Source organism: Typopeltis vanoorti, chromosome 11, assembly GCF_054136105.1.
Source record: "Typopeltis vanoorti isolate ZY-2024b chromosome 11, IOZ_Tvanoo_1.0, whole genome shotgun sequence".
In the NCBI taxonomy this organism is placed as follows: domain Eukaryota; kingdom Metazoa; phylum Arthropoda; class Arachnida; order Uropygi; family Thelyphonidae; genus Typopeltis; species Typopeltis vanoorti.
The window spans coordinates 108,337,950-108,351,391 of NC_143559.1; the positions used below are offsets into that span (position 1 = coordinate 108,337,950).

Sequence of the window (13,442 nt, forward strand, 5' to 3'; positions counted from 1 at the left end):
AATTTTTCAGCTATCATCAGTAATTATCCTGTCTTATTTTCTCTATCTTTTCTGAAAATACATTCTATCTCTATAACTATATCATTTTTTGTTAGCCAAGTCAAGTTGACCAATACAAAAAACTCCTCTCCTGTATTTCTTATACTTCTGGCATTCAAGAATATGCATTTACACATCTTGGGCCCACAGTTATGTGTATATGTATTTGTATATGTATTACTAAATCATTCATATTTGAAACCTGTGAAACTGTATCCAGCTGTTCACAATCAATTCTGTGCTCATTTGCCCCAGGGGAGGCTAGACACTTTCTGCACCTCCCAATCACCACCAATACTTCTAATGTTCCTCATTTTCCACTTCTATTCTCTCACAGAACAACATTCTCTCTAAATATCTAATTCCAAACCCATTCAAATGCAGTCTGTTAGGCATATGCATCATTTGTCTGTCAATTTCATTTATCCACCAAATTCATTCTATATATCTATAAACTGCACACCATTCCTCATCACAATCTTCTCATTGACTCATTAGCAATCATGGCTTTCTTCTCAATTCAGTCATATCATACTGAGGCAGGGGGTTCATGATCTTTACATATTCACTCTTCTGTTTCTCTTCTACTATCAACCTTCTTTTATATGGTCTCTCATTGTATATTTCTTACTTTTCAAGTCATTCATGCCTCCCAGAACAATTTAGCTAGGCCATCTATTCACTTTATTAATTTTCCTAATAACTGTTATATCTCTAGTCTTCAGTTCTTTGATTAACTGTTTTATTTTGAACTGACCTCCAATTTATATGTTAAAATTAGTTTGAATGCTGTCTTTGTCTTTGTTCCATATGAATTTATTCAACTAGCTTCCAACCACCAGCCTTATGTATTAATTTAATTTAATTTGCTATCTTCACTAAATGTTGTAAATAAATAGTTAAATGTATAACTTGTCCAAGAATGTTTTCAGGGTTTTTTTGCTAATTTTCCCATATTTCCCATTTATTGCTGATTTTCATACCAGATTTATCATAGATATGATTTAGATTAATTTCTAACTAACAGTTTTTTTTTTTTTAGTTAGAAAGAAAGTATTTGTGTTTTTTATTTAAGCATTTTGTTAAATATTTGCTATTTTATTTTTTAGTTGCAGTTGATGTGCCATGTCAGGGTGATTATCAATGTACTACTAATGCTCAGTGTATCAGATCACGTTGCCAGTGTAGATCTGGCTTTCAAGTTCATGGAATAGAATGTATTGGTATGTAAACTTTTTTCCTTTTTTAATATCATCTTAACTTCAGAATTGGTCGTGTAATTCTTGTGAATCTCTCATAATATGAGTATCTCTTTTTCTATTAAATTTTATATGCAGATTCCTTAAATTACTACATGACAATAAACTTCACTTAATATTCTTTACTTATGTAGATGTTGATGAATGTCGAACACCACATATTTGTGGCAGAGGGGCTACATGTAAAAACACAGTTGGAAGTTACCATTGTGAATGTAAATCAGGATATGAGAAAATCAAACCTACAATAGATAGTTCCTGTAGAGGTTAGTATAAAATTTAATTTATTTTAGAATATTTTTAATAACTGCATTTTATATCACTTTTCAGAATATTTTATGGAAATACAAAAATAAAATTTTTCAAATATCAATTTTTCTTTTTCTTTTAAAAGATAATCCATCTAGCAAAAAGTTGGCAATATAGTATGTTAATACTGTAATATATTATGTTAATATCTATGCTAAAGGTTAGATAATCCAAGAATTCTATTGTAGAGACCTAACATCACTTTTTCAAGCTCTTTCACCCTTCAGTAAGTTTATCAGAGTTTCTCAAATGGTTATCTTCAGTCCTTTAAGTGCAAGTTGTTTTCCTGGTGGGCCGTGGGAGAATTTTTATTAATAAATATCTAGTTTTTTTAATCTTAATTTGTAATTTTTCATATATGGTTTAGAATGCAATATATTAAAAATCATATTAATTAAAAAGTTATTTTATATAATTCATTTAATTTCAATATATACATTATATTTTACCACATGTATATCTCAATACTCAAGCGCATAGTGGTACATACAATCAGCCACTGTGTCACTACAGTATATTGAGAAATCCTATACCAGTTTTCCTTTTACTTTATTTTTCATTGAAAATATTCAAGTTGTGTATGTTATGACAATTATTCTATAAATTTTTGCACTTAGAGCAGCATATGAAGGCTAACCTCTGGTGGTAAACTCTGACCTATTGATAGAGGAACAAGTGATAGCTCCAAGTTGGCTGTAGCTAGAAAAGTTTGATAAGCATTGAATTAAATTTCTAGTCTAATTGGCTCTTACATGTACTTGTTGGAATGAATGAAATGTTCTGTCATTAGCAAAACTGTGTACTACTGGATTGGTATTCGGCTGGAGTAGATCATTTATATATAAAAGTATAAAAGGAAGAATGGGGAAAAGAACAGACTCCTGTTGGATCTCAACATTAGTTGTATACTTAGAAAATAAGGAGCCATCTGCTATCACTGAGTATCCAGTCAGAAAGCTGGCTACCCATTTGTAGAAGTCAAATGGCATACAAAATGATGGGAGTTTACTCAATAGACCTTTGTCACAAACTCAGTCAAAAGCTAATCCGTGCAATGATCCATCCCATAATGTTTTTTGCATAATGGAATACTAAGGCAACTGATGTCTGTATTCAGGCAAAATCATGAAGATACTTAATGTGTAAACTTTGTTTGCTTATGCCTTGGGTAAAGAATTAAAACTCCACTCACATCTTTGCCTGTCCAGCAATTGCAGCGGCCTTGCGGGAAGTGGATCCTAGTCCTGAACGGCAGCTCTGTGCGAGCGGGATCATTGACATGGCCGAGGCAGTGTGGGGAGCGCACTGGAGGCATCTAGGACTCTTCAAAGGACAAGACAACAACAACAACAACAACAAAGAATTAAAACAAGAATTTAATATCTTGTTAAGTATAATATAAAACAATCCTCAAACTATTGCATTAGCTTTATTGATGAGAAAACTTAAGAAATTTAAATACAATAATCATGTCTATCTAAATATCTTTTTTGCTTTATTTTTGAGTTTAGCTCATAGTTAATTTGTTAGCATGTTTCCCATTTTCTTATAATTTGTTATAATTATAATTTTTTATTTTTATTCTTATAATTTGCATTTGAATGCTTTGACTGATTAAATGTATATTGTCTATTGTGATTTTGCAGATTGATTCTTTAAATAAGATAAAAAAAAAGTATTTATTTAGTTTGCAATATTGTAAATGTTGATAGAAACAGCATGATATAAAAATATTGCATTTTTATATTGCAATAAAATAAAAAAATTCAAAGCACTATCATAATTAAATATTACAAACCAGGCCTATCAATTATTGCCAACAATTTGAGAATTTGTTTTGTTACAATTCTCTGTTGACATTATTATTATTACGATTATGCTAAGAAAATACTTATAATAGTTTGTAATGTATATTTATGATAAATAAATATTTTGGAAATATTTCATCAGTATTCATTACATGTTTATTAAATATCTTTTAAAATTCTTATGAGGAATGTTCAGAATTAAGGAAACCATTAATATTTTGCATTTTTTTAAAAATAGATATAAATGAGTGTTTATTTGGTCCATTTCCATGTGGTACTAATGCCAAATGCATTAATAATGAAGGCAGCTATGAATGTGCTTGTCCTGATAATCTTTATGGGGATGCAAAAGTCTCCTGTGCTTGTAAGTTGATTGAATTTACTGATTGCTATGTAGAAATGTGTAATTTTTAATTATAGATAATTCTACAATTAAAGTTATGAATAAACAAGTGTTAAATTATTATTTAAATTTTAACAATATTTTAGGCATAGATCATTTAATTAATTTTATTAATTAATTAGGGAAAATAGCCATAAAATGGCAGTAGCTTTTAAATGATTATTTTGTTAATTATTGTCTATAAGGATCAAAGTAATTTTTTTTTCCAGCTCCATGTGAAGAAGTTGACTGTGGTTCCCATGCTGTTTGTCAGGTAAATGGAAGGGAAGCTGCATGTGTTTGCGACAGGGGATTTACCTTTGATCCAAATAATATTGCTGCTGGCTGCTTAGGTATGTAATGTATGAGGTCTTATATAAATTATATTACTTGAATATATTGAGTTCTAAGTGCTGTTATAGTGCAGTGTCAAAAGAATGACCATGTCTTTGAGTTCAACAGACCAGACCTGGATTCAGATCTCCTCTAGGATGAGTTGAGCATTATAAGAGCTTAGAGTGAGTTAATCAGTCTTATACAGTGGTGTAATTTTTTTTTTTTCTCTGAGAGAATTGGGTTCCTTCCCATCACCCCTCTTTGCAAAACAAAACATAACCAATTGACAGATGCATAAAACTACATATCCATAATTATCTGCTCTGTAGCATAAATTAAGTTTATAACAAGCGATGTTAGTTGGCTATAACAGCCCATTCAGCTAATACATCAAGGGTGCTGATGAATATTGAATTAAAAATTCAAGAAACAGATTGTCATGTTATTTAGGAATTATTTTAACTCATAATTTGTTATTGGTTTTTTCTTATAATGAAAGTAATTTTGAGTAAGGGGTGGGTTTGAATTCCTTTATGAGCTTGCATAGTATTGCTGCTTCCATAGCATGCTTTAATTTAAATATAAAATATACACGAATATTTTAAATATTTAAAATATATAGACTTTTTTCAAACATTTTAATGAAAAGGAAATAAAATTCTAACTATATGCTGTTTTTATTAAAAAGGGAATATGGTATTCTTTTTCAACCCCCCCCCCCCCCTTTTTTTTTTTTAAATCAGTAGGCAGCCAGTTTCTACCTTTCCCCATTGCTGAGGTTGAATGCTTCCCTTGAAATTGTGAAAGGAGGTAGTGAGTAGGAGGATGATAAGTGGCATTTTTTGTGTGGAGGGTGTTTGGACCATGGAATTCAATGACAGACTTTGTTGTCTAAGATGGGCCTCCTGTAATGCGTCTTGTGACTCCTTGAAGATCAATAATAATAATATACTAGATAAGAGGAGATATTCCTAAACTCTAACTAGTATTTAATTCTTCTATTGATTTTGCTAAGTTGTGAACTTAAAAACCCAAGTTTCTTCTGGAAGGGGAAAAACAAAAAGTTACTCTAATTTATGACTGGAATTACTTGATGATTGTTGATGACCATAGTAGTCTTTCTTTTGCAGACTTAAGTATCTTAGAAATTTCTGTGAACATAGCACTATTTTGCTATATTAATATTTATTTGTGGTTTATTTTATTAGTATTTAATGTAGTCAAAGTGATGATTTTTTTCATAATTGATGATTATTTTGCCAGAAATATGTGGTCATCGCAAAATTCATTTTTGAATTTTGTCTTCCATTTCGCTGAAATCACTAAAGAAGAAAGTTAGGGAAATTTTCATTATGTTGTTCTTTTCTTTCATAGCTACAAAGTGATCAGTATTCATTTTTAAAAAATTATGGCAACAACTACCATGTTAGAGCAAAAAAAAATTAGTTTAATATAAATCAAAATAATTACCTGATGTTTCAACCCTTCATATCAAGGTCATCAACTGGAATATATATATATATACACATATAGTGTATATATATATATATATATATATATATATATATACACACACAAAGAAACAAACTGTGTTACAATACACTACACATATTATGCCAAAGTCACACTAATTTGGTCAACTGTTAAAGCCACCAGCCTGACCTCTGGTGAAAAACAAAAGAACCTACTACATCAGAGTTAGAGTCCTGTTATTTGTTTAATTCAAAATTACTAACAGATAAATTAACAGAAGTTAAACTAGAGATTACTCACAGATAGATTAGAAGAAAAACAATATTGATGGTAGCTAGTACATGAAATATTGCTTAGTCCTAAGGGGAGAGCTTGTTATTATTATTATTATTATTATAAGACTCCATGGAGTCACAGACTCATCTAGGAGGTCCCTTTTGTCATACACACACACAACTCATTATACTACACCTTAAACACATTCAAATATTCAGCATACACTATCATTCACAACTCTCCATGCAAAAAACCTGCTTCTCACTCACTCACCTTATAAAGCTTCCAGGGATGACCTCTTGTTTTCCTCCCATCTCCCACCATTTTATGAAAATCCTTTTCAATATTAATCCTATAACAACCCCTTACTAACTTGTACATCTCTATCATATTGCCCCTCTTCCTTCTATCCACTGGACTCTGCAAAATGCATTATCTCAACCTTTCTTCATATTCAACATTCCAGAGATCAGAAACTATTTTGGTTAGTTGCCTCTGGACCCTCTCCAACATCTGTTCATCCTTTTGAAAACCAGGTGACCAAATATGTGCACAGTAGTCCATATGTGGCCTAAACAGAGCCTCCTTACTTCTGCAAGTCAGTGTCCTCTGCATCATTCCCAGAATTTGTTGTGTTGTCCTTGCAATTTTAGCAATACATCTTTTTAAATTTCAAATCCTTATCCACTATCACTCAAGATCTATTTTCTCCACCTCCAACAATGTATCCCCACCAAGAGTTAATTCTACATCCCATCTTTGCTTTCCAAATTTTATAACCAAATAACAATGAACTGGCATTCCCACTCCTGTGCACATTCACTAAGTCTTTTCAAGTGTTTTTGTAAGTCCACACATCTGCTCTACTCCTCATAGTTTATCCCAACTTTGCATCATCTGCAAACAACTGAATATCTCCATTCAAATCTTTTCCAGTATCATTAACATACAAGTCAAACAACAATGGCCCTAAAACAGACCCCTGAGGCCCACCATTAGTGACTTTCCTCTTCTGGGATATTGCTCCCCCCATACACAACTTGTTGATACCAATCAGACAGCCAATCTTCAATCCAATGCACTTGTCTAATATCCAACCCAATCCTCTCTAGTTTGACTATCAACTCATCATGTGGTAATCTGTCAAAAGCTTTCGAAATCTAAGTATATTACTGTATATCCCTCTCCTCTGTCCAAGGAAGCCGTCACCTTATTATAATAAGTAAGTAGATTACTAAAGCATAACCTCCCTTTAGCAGATTTGTGCTGTCCATGAAAGATAATACCACTGTTGTCAACTCAATTCTGGATCTTGATTCTCACCAATCTTCCCAACACTTTAACCACAACAACTGACACATACATTGGCTTATCATTTGATGCTTGACTTCTGTCACTTCCTTTATGAAGGGGTACAATCTTGTTTTCCTTCCACTCCTTTGGAACTTGACCCAATATAAGACTCATATTAAACAAATATGTCAAGGCAGATTTTTGGAGACTTGAAAAGACATTATGTAGGATGAATGTGTGACATCCATATTTTTGAGATTTTTATTCCACCATTATAATTTAGATTAGGATTGTTGATAAAAATCGTGAAACTTGGTCAACTGCTGGCCTGACTTCTGGCGAAAAAAAAAAAGTAATGTCAACATTAACATCACTAACAAAATTAAGTTTTGCTAATTTATCTCACAGTAATTTTGAACTATTTGAATTTTCAGCACTTGGCTAGAGGGACCAGAACAACTTCCAGAAATTACCCCAGAACAAGGGGTAATCTCTGGAAGTTGAATAAAGGTGTGGTTAGTAGTGTGTGAGGACTAGATTTTTTGCTTGGAATTTGTGAATGAGTGGATTGGGTTGCCAGAGTCAGTTGTGAGTGCTTTGTCTGTTTAATGGATTCAAGGAGAAGTATGATAGATTGGGTTTCCATGATGAGTCTTTGGACTCCATTGAGGTGCCTGTATAATAATAATAATAATAAAACTAAACAGATAACTGAACTCTAGCTTTGATGTAATAAGTTTTTTTTTATTTTTAAAATTTTTTTTAGTGCATAGCATACTATGTGTATTGTAACGTAGCTTGTTTCTTTGTATATATATATATATATGTATACTCCAGTTGATGACTTTGACATGAAGGTCAAAGTCATACCTTGACATAAAGTCATACCTTAAAATGTCATCTAATTATTTTGGTTTATATTAAGCTTAAATTTTTTACTTATAACACCATAGTTGTTTCCATAATTTTTAAAAATGAATTTTGCTACGTTGTATTATTCCATTCCATTTTTATCAGGTCTTTACAGCAGTAGAAGAGTAAAGACAACTCTTCTCTTAACACACAATTTTTTATTTTTATTTTTATTTTTTATTTTATTTTTTTTATTTGCTGGTGGGCATTATGATGCTTCTGAAAAATGTAGTCAGAGGTGGTTAAGCCCAAACGAGTGTTGACTGCATAATTTTGTATGTTAGACCATATTAACTCTTGTTGCTTCATTTCATAATAAAAGTGTTATGCAGTAAAGGTGCAGTTAATTTTAATTGTTTATGCTTTTTGCACAGATAAACAGATTACATTAATTTGTCTTAACTAGAATATTGACCTAATTGAAATTTAGCCTCTCTTTGCATTAGTAATATTTTCTTATTCATTTATTTTCTCTTTATTGTATAGATATTAATGAGTGTGATGTAAACCATGGACCCTCTGGTTTATGTGGGCAAGGAGCAATCTGTACTAATGTACCAGGAAGTTATCATTGTTATTGTCCCCCAGGATTTACAGGGGAACCTTTCAGATATTGCGAAGGTAAGTTTATCCACACATGAAAAGTTGTTAGCCTGTAGTATAGTACTGTTTATGTAGGTTTAGATCATTATCAGTTAAGTAATTATAAATGGCTTTTTATATTCATTGCTATTTTAGGACTAAAACTTTAACATGGATAATTTACAAGAATTGTTGAGACCAAAATTCCATTTGCTGCAGCTTTACTTCTAGACTGAATATTTTTAATCTGCCACTTTTATTCATCAAGAGTTGCAAGCAATTTTTAAGCAGCATCTCCTCAAATTTAATTAATGAAAGGACTTTGAAATTATAAAAAAAGTGTAGCAGAAAATTGCAACATGCTCAGACCAAAATGGAGAGTTATGGAGTTGAGAATCCTTTCCAAACATACACTTCTATAGGTTGTATCATTCAGCCAATTTTGACTAAATTTGGAATAATCACGCACGCGCGCACACACACAGAACTTTTTTATTTTATTTTATTTGACTCACACACAATTGGTTACAAGACTTATGGTATATCAGTGCCATGTGTGAGCAAGAGGGGAAGAGAAAAGGAGGGATCTGACTTTTTTTTTTTTTTTTTGTACAGCTGAAGTATGTATTTTTTTGGGAAAGTAGAGTGGGAAAGGCTGTTTTAAAGAACAGAAATAGATGGAATGAAAGAGGAGCAGAGAAGTTGGTTTGGCAAGTTTCAAGTTGGACTGCAAATGAGTGCAGCCACTCTTGTTCTTATGATTTTGGAGGAAAGTGGAGGAAAATGATAATGGCCAATTCAGCAGAACACTTGCCATGAAAGTATCTATAGAAGAAGCATATCAGAAACTGAATGTCTGTTCTTTGAGTGAAAGGGACTTGAAGCGGATCTCTTTTGAGGGAGGAATCATTAATTAAAAGAATTTCCCTCTTCTGAGCAACAAACAGCCTTAGAGAGGATTTCAGTGCACTACTCCAAATGTGTGAGTAATATTGTATGGTTGGGCAGGATATAGGGATTTAGATTTTCGTTATGTGGGTTTTGTGGTGGGAGGACATAATGCAATTGTGTTTCTAATGTTTACTGCCACCCTCCCCCTCCCAAGGGAAAAAACACTAGAAAGTTTTTCAAAAATCTTTTCCTAATTAAAATGAATTTTTTTCTTTATGTTGTGTTGTGTTGTGTTGTGTTGTATTGTGTCTACTATTTTTATACTGGTTATGAATTATGAATTAGCAGCCACATAAAGTGGGAATACCCTATAGCTCTTGAGAATCACAGCTGCTGTGAATGCAAGGCGAACGAGGTAGTGCTCGGGTGGACTGAGCGCTGTTTCATTTGCCTGAGCCGGACCAGAGCAGATTGCTGGTTTCATGTATTGTATGCAGTGCATAGTATCTATTCTCAAATTGTCTACTCAACTTGGCCCCCAAGATTAAATCTTGAGTGCTCCCCCCCCTCCCTGATTAAATCCAGTGCGTCACTGCTGCCATTTGTTTTTCATATGATAAAAATACTGGCAACACAATTCTGTACACTGGAGGTAAAGGACACTATGTTATTTTGTTACGCATCCAAAGTAAATGCCTACTTGTCAATCTGATCATGTTTTTGGATATATGGGTAATATTGCTAGTTAAGGGGAAAGGATTTGAGATCTTTCTTGTGAGAGATCAGACAGGAGTTTTGTAGTGTTGAAGACTACAAGGTTTTCCTTACCCCATTGAAATATAGCTAAGAGACTGGAGTTCAGAACATTGGTCATTGTAGATTTTTAGGATTCTAACAATTGGGCACTATAAGATTTGTCAAATGAAAATGAGGAATGGGGTGCATTGTCATCAGAAAATCTATGAATAGGATTTGAAGTCTGTGAGAACAGGTAATTTATATACAGTAGAAAGAGAGTGGGTGAAAGTACAGAATCCTGAGATATTTCTGTCCAATCTCAGGGTGGGAACCCATCCACCACGACTCATAGTAAACATCAGTGAGAAGCTTGTGATCCAGTTGCAGAGGGTGGAAGGGACCATAGAATGGAAGTTGATGTTTCCTATGCAAATCTGATTGTAAAAATATTCACAAAGTACTGAGAAAGTAGAAAGATTGGCTGCAGTTTATAAGTGACTTTTGGGTTGACATTATCATTTAAATTGTTGAGAATTTAAATGCCCATGAAATTATAGGAATATTTTTATTAATAAAAATACTAATAAAAATAATCCATGAAATAGTTGCACTAAATTGCAGCTAATATCCACATTCTATTTACTGTAGCAATGTTTAATTAAAATTTTTTTTTGTACATATATGAGATATTTATTTTATTTTTTTCATCATCATCATCAAATTCCTGCCATGTACCCTCAAGGGGTGTACAGGATATGATAGTACTACATGAAAAATTTACATCATTACTAACTTCCTATCTACAATTTTCCTCCAAATCAATCTATTACTTATCAAGACTCCAACATTATCAGATCTTATTATTTAAATGTATGCTGTTATTACATTATGGTGGGAAGTCACTACCCAGACCGGTTTCAGCCTTTATTGAGGCTTCATCAGTGAGTAGCTAGACCAAATTAATACCAAAAGGTATAGCAAAAAGAACTTATATACTCTGCTATACGAGTTGTCAAAAAGGTGCACCCATTAAATTACTTAAATATAAAGAGCCAATAGGCTACATTTTGGCGATATAAACATTATTTAAATTAAGGGGATATTAAATCCCCACATTGTTTTAAAACTGAATGAGAAACTCAAAGATTGGGATCAGAATCAATAAAGGCTGAAACCGGTCTGGGTAGTGACCTCCCACCATAATGTAATAACAGCATACATTTCCTAGGAAATATGTTTTTACATTATGGAAAATACCAAGAATAGCGATCAGAACTTTATCACCTTTGCTGCCAGTTGCCTGAGTTTGTACTACGTACTAGGACTACTTGCATAGCTCACACTAGTAATCGCTGATACTTTTATAGTTTATTATACTATATTCGGCATGAAACTCTATGATTCCAATCTTTGAGTTTCTTATTCGGTTTTAAAACAATGTAGGATTTAATATACCCTTAATTTAAATAATGTTTATATCGCTGAAATGAAGCCTATTGGCTCTTTATATTTAAGTAACTTAATGGGTGTGCCTTTTTGACAACTCATATAGCAGAATATATAAGTTCTTTTCACTATACCTTTTGGTATTAATTTGGTCTAGCTACTCACTGATGAAGCCTCAATAAAGGCTGAAAACTGGTCTGGGTAGTGACCTCCCACCATAATGTAATAACAGCATACATTTCCTAGGAAATGTGTTTTTACATTATGGAAAATACCAAGACTAGCTATCAGAACTTGACCACCTTTGCTGGAAGATGCCCGAGTTTGTACTACGTACTAGGACTACTTTCATTAGCTCATGCTAGTAATTGCCGATACTTTTATAGTTTACTATACCATATTCAGCATGAAAGTCTCTGATTCCAATCTTTGAGTTTCTTATTCGGTTTTAAAACAATGTGGGATTTAATATCCCCTTAATTTAAATAATATTTATATTGCCAAAATGAAGCCTATTGGCTCTTTATATTTAAGTAATCAGATCTTATATTTCTATCATCTAAGGCACTTTGTACTGTATCAATCCACCTATATCTTGGTCTTCCTCGGTCGTTTTCCTGCCAACCTGGCAGAGAACGTTTGTTTTGCTAATCTTTCCTTGCCCATTCTATTTAAGTGACCATACCACCAGAGATTAGCTCTGCTAATGCATTCCTGGATGCTGACAATGTCAAGTTCTTTCCTAATATCCTCGTTTTTAATATGATATTGCCATTGATGCCATCTGTTCATGCCTCTAATATATCTCAGGACTCTCATATCTCATCATCATCATCATCATCAAATTCCTGCCATGTACCCTCAAGGGGTGTACAGGATATGATAGTACTACATGAAAAAAATTACATCATTACTAACTTCCTATCTACAATTTTCCTCCAAATCAGTCTGTTACTTGTCACGACTCCAACATTATCAGATCTTATATTTCTATCGTGTAAGGCACTTTGTACCGTATCAATCCACCTATATCTTGGTCTCCCTCTGGGTCATTTTCCAGGCAACTTGGCAGAGAACACTTGTTTTGCTAATCTTTCCTTGACCATTCTGTTTACCACCTGAGATTAGCTCTGCTAACGCATTCCTGGATGCTGACAATGTCAAGTTCTTTCCTAATATCTTCGTTTTTAATATGATATTGCCATTGATGCCATCTGTTCACGCCTATAATCTTTCTCAGGACTCTCATATCTGCAGTCTCTAGTCTTTGGTCAAGTGCTTTACTTCTGACCCAGCTCTCAGATCCATAAGTTAAAACTGGTTTGAACACTGTCTTGTATACACCTAATTTCTCTCTTATTCCATATGAATTTATTCAATTGACTTCGCACCATACTAGCTTTGCTGATTCTGTTGTCTATTTCTATATTTAATTTACCATCTTCAGTAAAAATTGTGCCTAAGTAGCTGAAATGTTTTACTTGTTCCACAGGTTCTCCATTCACAACACGGTTGACATTTTCAATGATTCTGCCTATTTTCATTGTCTTTGTCTTTTTATTGCTGACCTTCATACCATATCTATTACAACAGCTATTCAATTTAGTCAGAGAATCTTGCAGACTTGTAGCAGATTTATTTAGAAGTATAACATCATCCGCATAAAGCAAAGAGCTGACATTAACATCTCCAATTTTG

At 32.9% G+C, this 13,442-nt stretch overlaps 1 protein-coding gene across 1 annotated transcript in view; it reads left to right on the top strand.

Annotated features, from left to right (window-relative positions):
- The window catches only part of LOC150101923 (uncharacterized), a 1,001,066-nt gene that overhangs the window by 195,906 nt on the left and 791,718 nt on the right, over positions 1-13,442 (top strand). The window contains exons 13-17 of the mRNA XM_090399931.1: positions 1,149-1,262; positions 1,433-1,564; positions 3,654-3,779; positions 4,028-4,150; positions 8,574-8,708. Coding sequence (XP_090256057.1) covers positions 1,149-1,262; positions 1,433-1,564; positions 3,654-3,779; positions 4,028-4,150; positions 8,574-8,708 — 630 coding nt within the window. The remainder of the gene's footprint in view (positions 1-1,148; positions 1,263-1,432; positions 1,565-3,653; positions 3,780-4,027; positions 4,151-8,573; positions 8,709-13,442) is intronic.